This window comes from Falco punctatus (assembly GCF_963210335.1).
Source record: "Falco punctatus genome assembly, chromosome: 6".
Lineage (NCBI taxonomy): Eukaryota > Metazoa > Chordata > Aves > Falconiformes > Falconidae > Falco > Falco punctatus.
Window position 1 is genome coordinate 28629375 of NC_137585.1, and position 13914 is coordinate 28643288.

Here is a 13914-nt window from a genome sequence, read left to right on the forward strand (position 1 = left end):
CGGGCCGCCTCCCGAGCCAAGCCGCTCGTTTGGGAACGGGGGCGAAGGCGACGCCGGCTGCTCGTGTTTAGGGAAGGGGGTAAAGAAATAAGCTGCCCCTCTGCTCTCCCTTAGGCGGCCCGCGTGGTCCAGCCCACCTGATTGCCTGGCAACGGGGCACGCGCGCGGTGCGGCCGGAGCCGTCCGGGCTGCGTCCCCCCGCCATGGCGGCGCCGCGCCGCGGGCGTTCCTGGAGGAACAGCTGGTGCGGAGCCTCGTCCTGCTGCAACGTTGTGGCGTCCCTGGCTAGGCGAGGCGGGCGGGGGGCGGGGGGCCCAGGCGAGGCCCCGCTGCAGGCCGGCCGCCGCACAGGCAGTGCAGCGGCGGACACACAAATGCCCAATAAAGAATTTCACGCCTGTCCCACCCTCTCCACAAACTTCCCAGGTTAGCAAGGACCTGCACGTGTGAGTGAGCTTTTCTTCTTCCTTCTCCCCGCCGCAGGTGGCGGAGCGCTGCAGCTGCCCAGGCAGGCGTTCGCCCCGGGAGCGTCGCTGCAGCAGCAGCCGGGTCCGGTCCCTGTGGCTTGGGAATGGCACGAAAGCTGGAGCGGCTGGGCTGTGGCGTTTGAAGACCCAGCCTGCCAGTCGGTGCGTCTGATCACTGACTCCCAGAGCAAGAGTCAGAGGAAACCTGCCAACTTCTTATGGAGAACGAGTCATATCCAGTACATGTTGCGTGTCTTCTGAGAGATTCAGGTGCTCATGAAAGAAACATGCAAAACATAATGGAGAAAGCAGCCAAGCAATCGGGGGGGTCCTTTCAAGCAATCAGACTCCTCCCTACTGCTCCTGGAAAGGTATGCCGCTAATATAAAATTAGTGCACACTCATCAGTTCCTCCTGAATCTTTATGGGATGACACTTCAAAAGCAGAAATGGGGAAGAGTTTCTGTGACCCTCTGGAAGAGTAACCTTGTTTAGCCTGGCAGCTAGTGAACAAAGTAGTCTGTGGATGAAGATTTAAAATAGGTTTGGCATCTCTGTGACAGGCTGTACCTGACATCCTGAGCTGGAATAAGGGAAAACACCCTTTAATTGTATGTTACTTGTACCTTAAATCTCTGCTTGTGAAGAAAGACAGCACTTCACATAGCCCCTGAGCAAAAGGCATCATTGCCAACACTTGGAGTCAAATTTGAGTATGTCTCGGTCTAGCTCCATTTACTTTTGCAGGGAAAAGCTTGCCCTGTAAAGCGATTTTATTGAACTTCATAGACCAGCACTTGAAAAGAAGTGTTTCTGACAGGTAAAAGTGAAGATCCCGAAGGAAAAAACAAATGCCTTGCTTTGATTTTACATTTCTTAGCTAGGTGACTGTACAGCTTTGCTTACAGTGTATTCCGATTCACAGACTTCAGTGTTGGTTTACTCTTAGGTGAGGGTGGTCAAATTCTGTATTTTAAATAAATAACAAAATCTTCTGAATCTGTTAACATCCGAAACATATGACATCGTCAGCTGAAACAGCAGAGCTTTTGCTTGTCTACCCTGTGGATGCCCTTGTAGTTAAGGGATTTTAAGTTTCCTGCTCTTCTGAGTCTCGTAACAGCCCTAATGCATTTTCAGCAACAGTTCACAGAGAATAGCAGCAAACCATTCAACCGCTGTTTTTACTTAACACATGATTAATGCAACATGAGTTTATCTTTTTCCATAAAAGCTTAACACTTTAATATAAGGTTCATAGTTTTGTTGTCGACTCCACCTCCCAACTCCCTTGCATTTTGTCTTTCTCCCTTGTAGTCCCTGGCATATTGTTCCCCATGGCATTTTCTCAGATATTTCACATTTTCCATCCTACTCAGGCCAGATGGCTCCACTGCTGGCTTTGACCTGCAGAGGCAATTTTGTCTTCCTAGACTCAATCCCCACCTTCATTCTTCCTTGATTTCAGATCATTTCGTTGACCTTACAGCTCTTGCTTGCCTGGGGATTTTGGAAAGCTGCGTAAGAAGCAGGGTACAAGAAGGAATACACACATGACCACTGGCTGACCATAAGCTACTGTTTGAGAGTCACAGGGAGACAGACTGGGAGGAAGCCAGCAGGGTTGATATGCCTGCATCATCACTGAGCACCTGCACCTGGGGATGCGAGAGGCAGCTCCAGAACCCCTACCCTGTTTCCATTCTGCTTCTCCATTCTCCAAGCTGTGCCTTGTCCTGAGAAACTGGTGTATTTTCCAGGTTCAAAGCTCTTTACTAAAATCAGTTAACTAAAAGGCATAAGAATTAATAAGAAAGTAAAACTGTTCTGAAGAATCACACACCTAGTGCCTCCTACACGGTAGAATAAAATGATGATAGGATCAGAGATGGACTAAAATGGATATCTACTATAGCTTTATGTATACTTGAAATGACCCATTGTCTTTTGAACAACATATCCCACCACAACTGAAGAAACATCGCTATACCTGCTACATATCTAGCAGCTGAATAGAAAGCAGCAGAAGCACAAGGGTTTTTTTTTATCATATAGTTCTTGTATTTTGTTTTTTTAATATTTCTTTCCAAGCTTGATTTCTTAAAACCATTTGTGATGAGCTTACAGATAAACAGCATATTATCGCAAGATATGATGGAAGATTTAAAACAAAGAGAGATGTAATATACTGGAAAGTAAATTTAAATTTTATAAATAATATTCCTGTTTAAGGATTTAATTGTTCAAAAATCATGCTTATCTTCTGCTTCCATCTCCACCTTTCCCCCTCCAGGGAAGCTCCAGGTCTAACTTATATGCCCAGTGTTGTCACACAGCTAATAAAGATCCCTGTGGCTCTCTGCTGCCAAGATGTCCAGTAACAGAGTAAGTTCAAAATCTATAGGTGAGTCACTGGAAATGCAGAGAAGAAAAGAGCTAGGAAACAAAGGCAGTTATTGTGTGGTGGGGCGGGTGTCACATGTGGATTTAGTTTCCGTTGCAGCAAGTTGCAGAAGTTCTGTTGCCAAGGTCTTCATTACTTCTTGTATTTTTGTTTTCCACAGCTTTCCTGTTTGTGCGTGGAACCCGGATTCCCTTTGTATGCCCTTGATATCCTTAACAAAAAGGAATTTCATTGATTCATCCCCAGAGGCTTCTAGTCTCGTGAGGGGGGCTCGTGTGTTGGCAAGGAGAGAAGCTGATGGCCATTACTACCTGGGCCACATTGCCCAAGAGGTAACAGTAGCTGTTTATTGGGAACTGTGCTGTAAGAGGATCTGTGTGTCTTTTCCCTGTTCTTCCCATGCCTCGTCAGTCCCATGCCCTTGCTGTGGGGTGGCTCTCCTGTGAGACAGTGCACTTCATAACCGCTGTTGTCTCCCCACATCCCATTTCATCTGTTTCCTGAGGATGACTGGCTGTTTACTGTGAGCAAAAGCAGCCTGGAACGCGATCCATTTTAGTAGTTATAGTAGGCTGTCATTCAGAGACAATCAAACAAAACAAGTCCCTTATCCCTATTGTCTACTTCTGCGCAGTCTAGCGGCAAAGTTAATTAGCTAAAAAGCATAATAGTAATCCAAAATGTCTGCCTCCAGGGACCACCTCCTCCTTACCAAACTCAGAGCTTTCCTTGTCCTCTTCCCTCTATGCGTCTGGGATTTGTGAGATGATTTTGAATGCCAGACAGAAAATCCACCCCCTGCAGGCTTTCTTTAAAAATCCAGTTCATTTTGCAGTTTGCAAGTTAGTTAAATAAATAGTGATGCCAGTATAGGTGAGGACGGCTGTAAGCTCCAGTGCGGGATGGAACAGATCAGGACAGCTAAAAGCATAAGTGACATTAGCTGACGGCATTGTTTGTGTAAGTGCACTCATAGAGCTGAAGAGAAGGCTGAGATTTCAGTAGAATCATAGAATAATTTAGGTTGGAAAAGACCTTTGATGTTATCAAGTTCAACCATTAACCCAGGACTGCCAAGTCTACCACGAAGCCATGTTGTTAAGCAATAGAGCTTCCCCCACATCCATTGCTGAAGGCTTAAAATAAAACATTTAAACTCATGACAGTTTCCACATTTTACTAGTTTGTTATCATTTTGATTACTATGTAACAAACTGCATCATACATAGCAATTTTTTTGGGCTACTCTTTTTCTGATGGGAGGTTTTCCTGGTAAAGTTCTGCCTTAGGGTACTAATTGTGTTCATACTAAAATCTAAGTCCATAATGAAAGGAAGGGAAAGGCTGTCAGCCCCGTAAGCCCCGCTTTTCAATTACTTTTAAAATCCAATATGGACACAGTGAGAAACCTGGTAGAAGAGGAAAGCTGCATTCCCAGATCACGTTCTGCTTCCTGGGATTTCTGCCACTTCCTTCTTAGCATTTATGTTTGACTGTTAATTGGACCCAGATGTCTGTCTTGCAAACCACATGTTTTACTTTTGTAGGCCTCCAGGGAACGCTTTTTAATTGAGTTTGACAAAAGCCGCAGTCTGAAAGGCAAGGTACAGCTCTGCTTGCAGGAAACGCCTCTCTACGACATTCTCCACTATGACGATGCCAGGCAACAGCCTCTTGCTCCGGGAGACAGGGTCTTGGCACCATGGGAGGCTAGAGCTGAACGTTTTGGCCCAGGCACTGTGCTAAAGGTTATGGAGAACAAGGAGGCACATTTAGGTACGGGTATTGGTATTCTTAATAGTCCTAGACTTGCCACAGTTGCTGGTCACTGTAGAGAAAAGAGGACAGTCTCAGTCATGGAGGATTCACCACTTGCTGCCTGGGCTCTCTTCATGATCTTTATTTGTTGTTGGCACTAAGCCTGTGTTTTTAAGTGCTAGAATTAAGAATTAGTGCACCTCACAAAATCAGCCTTTGCTTTGTTCTGTGAGTGGAAAATTCCTAAAAAGATGGGGGGGGGGGGGGGGGGGGGGAACATCCTCCCAACACAAGGAAAAAAATGTTCCTGGCCCTCATGAGTATTCACCTGCCTATTGTTAGTCTGGTGTCCAGCTTTTGCAGGGCAAAATCCTGGCTCGCTGTGACAAGCAAGAATTCTGCTATCTGCTGTGTCTTCATAGGAAGTTCAAAAGGAGGTCAAATTTTAAACCTATAAAGAAAAAGTCATGGAAGTTGTTACATAACTGTCTGAAACATAAGCTGTTACTTTTATCTCCTGCTTTCTAAGAGATAAATCACACAGGTTAACATGCTAATACATTCTTTGCCTCCTTTTTTTTTTTTTCCCCTCCTAATATGCACAGCATACAACAGAAGGGTAGTGCTTGTGAATTTCTGGAATGGGCAGACTAAGGAGGTGTCTTCTGACCAAGCTCTGCAGATTCCTCTGCCCTTAAGTGAACGCATCATCCTAGAACTGCAGATGCCTCTAGCAGCCAGGCAGATGTTGGTAGAGTCAAGCTTGGATTACCCATATGTTGTGACACCGGGTTATAGAGCCTCAGGCCATTACAGACAAGGTCACTCAGACCTGGACTGCTGGTCAAGGGGTCTGTATTTGACTCAGCCATGTGCTAAGTGCAGTTGTAGGTGTACCTTGCTTCCCCATTGCTGCCTTGCAGCCTGGGAACACACATGCAAAATGCAGCAGGAAGACGCCTTCATCCCAGGAACGAGCCTGACTAAAGAAGAGCTCAGCAAGAAAATAGAAGAGCAACTGTCTGAAATGAGGATTTCATCTCCAGAAAGTGTTTCCAGAGAGGAAGAGAAAAAGGAAGATAAGAGATTGAAGACAGAAGATGTTCCAAAATATGTTCAGTCTTGTTTGGAAGAGGACAATGAGCTTACAGAACCTAAGAAGGTAAAAAGTGCTTCACCCTGGCTCTTCTGTTAACATGTGGTCTGCTATTTGTATAATGTCTGCTTCGTTACCTCAGGTTTTCTGCTCTTGGTGCCAAAAAATTACTGGAGGTTTTGGGCCTGGCTCTTAGGTATGCCTGCTAAAGAATGGAGAGACGTTGCTCTGTGCTGTCTTTCTGATCTTTTGACTGGGGAAAGAGCTAGAAGTTGTCATAGGAGCAGACTCCTAGTACCTCTTCCATGGATGCAGAATATGAAAGTGTTGCGTAGCCCAGTTCCTCTACATCTTACCTCTGCGTGAAGGAGATAGAGGCAGGAAAAAGCGTCAGACAGAAGACTTTAGACCAGATATGGATTACAGTAAGGATTGCTCCATATCAAGGCAGTCCCTCGCATAATTCTATTAAGATATTTCTCCACCCTCTTAAAGGCGTCATCTCTTGCAGTCAAAGACCAAAAGAGGCTTTTGTGATCCTCGGTAGTTGATTTACTGCTTGTGAGCAGGGTACTGGATGAGGATCAGAAAGGTGGAGGTTAATGTGCACCAGATACTGCCAGGCTTTTCTCCATTGGCCTGCGAGTGTTAGAATCCTGATTTCTGGCATGTGCCAGAAAGGTGACTGTCTTTCAACCAGAGCTCCTCTGGCCTGATCTCTTTTGTACCAGCTTGGACCCTTCCAGGCAGAAGTACTGCCAGTTTTAGGTCATTTGAAGATGTAGAGAAACCCTCAAAGTGATCAGAAATTACTCTACTTAAGAGTTGTTTCTTTAGTAAAGAACTCCCCCAGAGTTGTTATTTTTTCTTAAACTTCAGTTGCAACTTATCTTACAATGTAAATTCATGAAACTAACCTTTTCCTTATCAGATCTGGATTACGATTGCGTTTCTTGTTATTTCTAGAGTCCTCAGAGAGAGATTGCTCACACTATGGTTGATGCTGCTGTCAACACAGATAGCTGGTTAGTGGAGGTCGTCCACAAGGAAGAAGCAGACAGCAGACAACAAGATGCTGAAACCGAGGTTAATTTTAAACACCAGCAAGGTATTAAAATTGTAGCTCTTCTATCCAAACATAACACTTGTCACACAGTATCAGTGCTGCAGGCCATCATGTCTAAAATCTGTTGCCATAGTTCTTGATGTTTCAAAAGAAGACACCATAATGCCATGCTGTGAATATAGTCACCATTACATAGTATTATATGTAGGTATTAATGGTAGTATGGCTTGAGAAGTTGAAGTTTCTCAAGGTGAAAATATTTTCAGAGGCATTGGGGGCTTGGGGCTTTTACAGCTACTGCAGTAGCAGCTTTTGGGTTTTCTTAACCTTCCTTGTAATGCTCACTATAAATATTATTTATTATACAATTTCCTTACTTTAAAAAACAATCTGTAGCATTAACTATGACTGCCTATACCAGAAAGATCTCACTGGGACTGTTCTGCGAAACACTCCTTCTCTTACCTGTGCTGAAATTGATTGCTTTATAATGTCATTGAGTAAACTTTTGTTCCCTTATGATCCAAAAGGGGATGGATCATGATTTTAATCAAATTGTTGCTGTTCTCATTTAAGCTATTTTGTGAGAATTACAGACATTTAAGTGATGACTCTGAAAGCCTAAAGCTTTCTCTGTTACTGCTTTGCTCTGTGTCACTGCCAGTAGAGGGAGAATGAAAAGTGCAACAGGAGTGCACATTTCCTCCCAGCTGGTGTTCCAGCATCATTCCATGCAACAACTGCCACTCAGGTCCATGCTGTCTTTAGCAGAAAGGTGCAAGCAAACTCTGCTCATGTTCTCAGTTACCCAAAAGCTCTGCTAACACAGTGTTGTGCCCGAGCTAATTTCTCCTGTCTCTTGTCTCAGAGCATTGGCAGAAACAGCTTATGTCTGTCTGCGAAATACCACGTAAACAATCCCTTAGCCGAGGTAGCTGTAAGTACAGTCGGTGATCTTGTGTTACTAGGCAAAACTCTTGCTTGATTGCAACGGCAGGCTTATTTTTTGAAAGCTGGGGCATGTTTTATGGAGACTAAAAATGTCCCACTTCCTCAGAGAACAATGTTATAAAAGTCATGTTTGAATATTTTTTATATGAGAAAACCTTTTTTTAAAAAAAAAAAAAAAGTGTTCTTTTTATAAGCTGCCTATAACCTCTTATGTCCCTGCCCTGATTTATTTGAAAGGTCTTTTTGAGTCCAGAGCAACAGAAGCTCCAATCCAGCATTCCCAAAGGAGCTCTTCCCTCGGAACCAGTGCTTTGGTTCCTTTCAGGCGCCAAAGCTTCTTTGACCAAGTGAATCAATCACTAGAGAAAGACAGCCTGACCATCAAATCAGCTCTACGTGCACAGAGACCACTCAGTGCCTCCAATGTGCAGACTAGGAGATCCACAAATCCTCTAAATCTTTTAAAAGACAAAAGCATTACAGTAAGTATTTGGTCCAAACTAGATTTAGCTATTAGGATCAAACAATTTGTTTATGTTATGTGAGAATATACTCTCCTTTGATCTCTTTCTCAAAGGTTTTTACTGCAACAAAAATTATGACTATGTAGAATAATGGCTATGCATAAATAGAAACATAAGGTTTCCACTTGAGAATCAGTGTTGTACAGGAACAAGGGCACTTCTAGTATTTGAGCTCATCATTTTTTATAAGAGTTTTTTATTTTAGATCTAATCTTCTATAAATAAACCTCTCAGCCAGCTCTATTAGATAGCAAAAAATCTACTCCTCTTTTACAGATAATTGAAAGCTAAAAAAGAGAAAGTCTAGGTAGTCAGCTGAATCCCATAGCAGAGTGCCTGTCAGGGCTGGGGTGGAGCTTCAAGTCTCCTGATCCTTAGGCTGGTCCTTTACTTGCTGGAAAACAACATTTGTTCACTTTCCACCTATAAAACACCTTTGATTCATTTTTTTGATCTCTCCCTCTGTATGTCATTAAACATAAACCACCCACAAGGTACAGTTTTCGCAAAGAGTAGCAATACATTGGAGAACAAAGGTGTTTACCGTTCCTAGGAAGCCATACAGATCAATAGGTTAAGAGAAATCAGTCAAAATGCTACACGAGACCGGCAGGGATTATTTGAAGGTCCCACAGTGTTTTCCAGCTTGTGGTATTAGAGGTGTCCTCAGGAAAGAACTGGAAGGAGACATTCTGTTTGCAGAGCAGTTAATGGCAGGAACATGCTAATTGCAGATGGGGGGAACAGGAGAAGGGAGAATGCATCTGAGAGAGGAAAATGTTTTGTGGAAACTCTGTTCCAGCCCCTAACAGCTCTAGCAATGTACACTGGAATGCGTGTCTGAGTTTTGGTGATGTCTCCCTGCTCCTTCCCTCATACAGGGCACTGCAAGTACAAAAGCAGTAAGGATTTCACTATGGCTGTGAAAAGAAGCCTTGTAGGTGCTCCTTCATCTCTTTACACAGCACACTGCACTAAAAAGTGCAAATTAGGAACACTGCCCAGCACAGAAATGCAGCTGCTATGGAAGAAAACAAAGACTGCTTGACCGTGGGTAGAGATCTCTTGACAACAGTTAGTGGAGAGTTAGTACGCCTGCACAGAACTCCAGGAAGATTTTGTGTTTGGCCAGGAGGAGGCAGATATTTCTCGTAAAATCTCACAATCAATCTGTAATACCATATGTGGTCAGAACCTGTATTTTCTATCCAATCCAGAAGCTGACTTTACAAAGACTGGAAGTTTTAAGCATTGGCTCAACACCAGAACAACCAGAACAACACAGCCTACTGACCTATAAAGAGCTCTAAAAATTGGATTTTCAGGCACTCCTTTGTTGGTTAAGCCTAATATTTTGTACAGGTTTTAGCATCACACTCAGCATGTGCACAGATGGGAAGTGACGCTGTAACGTTCATGAGTCAGTGTGGCTTCCAGAGCTCAAGAGTGACATTAGAAGACTAAGTTGTTCTGGTTTTGTAGGTTTACAGTTTACATTAGAAAAATATACTGATGAGATTAAGGGTTCCGTTTGGTTTTTTTTCTCTTAGAAATCAATCCTTAATGGTGCATCTCAGGAGAGACGGAAAGAGATGGACTTCAACAGAGCCGAGATGGAGCACAAAAGGTGGCAAGGGGAACATAGGCAGCTGAAGAAGAAGCAGCAGCAAGAGGCAGATGGCATTCGACGCCAGCTGTGCAGGGGCAACCAGAGGTGATACCTGGGAGCTAACTGTTTTTTGTAGTAGATGTCGGAAGGCTGGTAATGTCTACTCCCTGGTGCTCTCATTTAGTCTCTGAACATCACATGTTGTGCCTTACGCTAGTCTCTGCAGCGCGGTCACAGTGGTTTACTAATGGGAATAAAATTGATCTTGAGGTATGGGCAAGTACCCACATGGACCTTTAGCATTACCTCCAAGGGCAAATTCCCTTCAGTCTTGTCCTCAGATGCAAAGTCCTTATGCCTCCCAAATCTCTTTTCCCTGGCCCTGGCCCTACAGTCCACCGAAGCTTAGCAGGTCCTTGCCCCCTTGCCCTACCCACCCCCTTCTGTTGGCCCTGTGGCTCTACCACTGACACACATCACACCCAGCTGTCCAGATCAGCCCTACAGCCTGCCTGGATAATCCAGTTCCCTGGTTCCTGGTCTCCAGGGCCACACTAGGTGATGTAGTCAGGTGAACAGATGACTGCAGTTAGCTGACATCAGGCACCAGCTTATTTGGGGGTTTTGCCACCTCTGTTTAGGACACAGGTTTAACCGTCATAACCTAAGAAAGAGTACTGGAATATTGAGTGCAGATCGCCAGGATATCTGCTTTGTGTCTTATGCACTGTCTTTTTCATTTTTTGCTCTTTCGTTCTGAGAAATTTGAGAAATTTTGTTTTGGAAACAGGCAGAAGTTGTGTCAGAGAACATTGCAAGGGCTGGAGAAACAGCTGGAGCACAAAGACAGGGCTTTGCAGCACATGGCACTGCTCCAGCCTGCTGGGGCAGAGAGGAGCAGGAAGGAATCCTTCTTGCTAGAGAAGAGGAAGGCAAGTCAGAGGCTACAGTTCTTGAAGACACAGCGTTTGCAGAGAGAGGAGTTGCAGGCAGAACACAATGAAAGGAGCTTTGAACAAGAGAAAGAAAGGCTGGTAAGGGCAATTCCAGAAATGTTTTTCCTGACTACCATGTTTGCAGCACTGGCACCATCCAGAGTATTTGTCTTTCACCTGATTTATATCCAATATAAGTATATCATTCAGAAATAAATAAACAAAGGGTAACATTTTTTTGACACATGTATAAAGAATGAAAGATGGGAAGTAAAATTCTCCTTCTCTGCCATAGGAGTACTTCTGCATGCAAGGAGTGAACTTCCATAGATTATACCAATTTCTGACTTCTGCCAATGATAACTGCAGAAGAAATTCAGCATGAAAGCTGGCTGTACTATTGTAATGTCTTTCTTTGTATGTAGGATTTTCTCAGGAGCAGAATGCAGTCACGGCAGGAAATGTTGGAACAAGTATTACGGGAGCAGGACAGGCAACAAAACCAGCACCAAGCTGCCAAAGGGGGAGTGTTCCAGAGCAGAGACCATTCACAGCAAAAGATGAAAAAAGGTGGCCAAAAGCTCTGTGACCTCCAGCAGTACCTCAGAAAACAGAATCTTTAATGCTGCAGGCATCAGTGCTAGCGTAAGGAAGCTGCAGAGTGGGTAAGCAGGCCCTTGAGCAGTTCACAGACCCGATCTGTATCTTGTAGGTGTGAGTCAGTGTGCTGGAGCTTGGGTGCTTGAATGCAGTTGTGACCAGTGGAATTATGATTCCTGGAGAGGTCTTTAATCTCCCTTTCATTGCAGCCAGAGTGCATTTTCACTGCTCTGTCCTTTACAAGCCTTTCTTTCTGGAGTTACTGCTCTAGTCCACCTCTGTCAAATTGTTCCTCCAACTTAAGCATGTGCAGTGACCCATCCGACAGACCCAATTCGGCGAGCAAGAGCTGCTTTGGTATTTAATAGGAGACAAAGCCACAGTGCCAGCTTTTTGCTCCAAAGGCATCTGGAGGGGGCTGGCTCTTTCCACGGGACTCCAAAGAGTCAGGACCTGTAGTGCTGGGTAGTGAGTCTGAGGCTGGTGGAAGCGTAATGGGGCAATCCAGAGTGGAGCAACAGAGGACCTGGGAGTTACGAAAGTGATGCAATGGCCACAAGACCTATAGCTTGGCAGAGGGGCATCAGGTTGTAACTGCTTTCAAGATGTAAATGACAGAGAAAGGAATTTGTTAAGTGAGGGCATAGGCCATATGATAGTGTAGGAGGTGAAGAACAAGAACGAAGGTCAGGAGAAATGCCCTGGGAATAAGTGCCTCAAGTGAAGCGGTGGAAGCGCAGGCGCAGGTTATGTCCTGCTAATACAAGCCTGCAGGGAAATGAAATCCAGGCCTGAAAAGGCTTCCACTGCTGCATTCTGGGAACTTTCTGTCCTGCTGTGTTCCTTCCAGACCAGTGCCAAAAGACACATTTCTTTAAGGTCATGGACCACATAAAATAGGAATTGTAGTTTACGTGATGCTGTTGTATGACTTACCTTGCTGTGTCAATGTTATATGAAATAATGGGGAAGGAGAGCTGGACACCAGATGGATGTGAAAAAAAAACCAACAAAACCCAAACACTTGCAGCAATGAAAATGTACATGCTAAAATACAATGTATATTATCCACTGCAGTTTCCATTATTAACAACTGACTCTTGCAAACGTCCCATGCACATGAGTTGCAGAGATCTACAGAGAAGTCTCCATACATGTGACAGAGTTGTGCTACTCCCTGCCAAGACTGCTGTAGAGGGCAGGGCAGGATCCAGTGACAGGAGAGGTGTTTCAGAAAACCTGGTAAGACGGTTTGGAACTCTCCAACTCAGGCTTCAGGTAAGCGTAGACAATCTACTGTCAGGGCGTACATACTCCTTGGAATACATAGGCCATTCCTCTAGAGGAGGAATGACTTATAGAAGCCCAAAATGCAAAAAGGAAGATGCTTTTCTGGTGACAAGCCACCCTTTCTAGGCATTGTGATGAGAAAAATGTCTGTTCTCCAAATTACATGTCTTTGGAGAATCACCAAACCCAATGGTGGGCTTGGGGGTCTGTTTTGCCTTACGAGCTTTCAGGCTGGCAGTCTCCAAAAGCAGGTAATCTTATGTCAGGAACATACTCAGATACCTTGGCAGGTAGGGTGCCTGGTCAGAATAAACAGACTTTTTGTTCACCATGAACAAAGGAGGAGAATGTTACAACGACAAGCAAACTGGTAAATTGACAGTTAACAAATTTGTGTAAGACTCCAGGGTAGCCAGCAGTGCTATAACAAGAAGAGCTCCCCGTTCAGGCTATAGGGTAAAAACATAGTTACCACCTGGAGTCCACAGTGTAACTTACTCATGCCTCCCCTGTTTCTAAGTGCTTTACTGACTTTCCTTACTGAAGCATGTGGGGTCAGCCACTCACACGGACAAGCTATGGCCTTCTCCCCTCCCCCAAAAGGAAACAGTAAGGCCCATCAAGAGAGTTTTCTGCAACAGGAAAGGAGAGAAGAGGGTTTTTAGTGCATCGTACTCTGATGAGTGGAGGTGCCTTCTTTCACAAAGGGGAGGAGGAGGTTATGCTTTTCACATCCTGAAGAGCTGTCCCTTTTCCTCATATCATTAGAGATACAAAATACAGTGGCTGTGTCACAGAGAATGCTATTTATTATCAGCTTTGGGTAGCCAGAAATGTAACTTCTTTTCACATGGGTATTTACAAAAGGAGAATGGACTTGGCACAATTTACTTGCTGGAACATTGAAAGCTGTATCAAAGGATATTCTTATTTTACATAAAACTGTGCTAAAATATAGTATTTGCAATACCTTGTTTTAATACCTAGAACCAAACTAGATGCAAAATTTAAATGTTGTTGCCTGACATTCTGTGTACACTTAGAGACATGTTACGCATTTTCTGGCACATCACTTGGCAAAAAGTGTAAGTTTTATAAAAATTCACCCCTTTTGCAGGAACATGGCACCAGTGATAATAGCAGTTTCTTTAAAAAAAATATCTAAAATTAAGAAAACTTGTAAAAGGGAGCTCCTTTGACATTCCGCCAAATCT

The 13914-nt window shown here is 44.1% G+C and overlaps 1 protein-coding gene across 3 annotated transcripts; it reads left to right on the forward strand.

Annotated features, from left to right (window-relative positions):
- Positions 1–218: 218 nt before the first annotated feature.
- Positions 219–13362, forward strand: LOC308065180 (uncharacterized protein). Of its 3 annotated transcripts, none has more exons than XM_080390869.1 (10): positions 219–2227; positions 2761–2852; positions 3032–3203; positions 4419–4647; positions 5235–5791; positions 6692–6833; positions 7980–8224; positions 9817–9980; positions 10666–10909; positions 11236–13362. In XM_080390869.1, exons 1-10 carry the CDS (start codon positions 2132–2134, stop codon positions 11431–11433), a joined length of 2139 nt encoding a protein of 712 aa, XP_080246995.1. In that variant the 5' UTR covers positions 219–2131; the 3' UTR covers positions 11434–13362. The 3 variants fall into 3 exon arrangements, with proteins under 3 accessions (XP_080246995.1, XP_080246993.1, XP_080246994.1); XM_080390867.1 differs by having other exon boundaries at positions 219–838; XM_080390868.1 differs by having other exon boundaries at positions 219–838; positions 1936–3203.
- The last annotated feature ends 552 nt before the right edge of the window (positions 13363–13914 follow it).

Coding starts and splice junctions, on each gene's coding strand:
- LOC308065180 (XM_080390867.1), top strand. CDS start 686: ATGGAGAACGAGTCATATCCAGTACATGTTGCGTGTCTTCTGAGAGAT. Junction 3,204..4,418: donor TGGGCCACATTGCCCAAGAG/GTAACAGTAGCT, acceptor TTACTTTTGTAG/GCCTCCAGGGAACGCTTTTT. Junction 8,225..9,816: donor TAAAAGACAAAAGCATTACA/GTAAGTATTTGG, acceptor TTTTTCTCTTAG/AAATCAATCCTTAATGGTGC.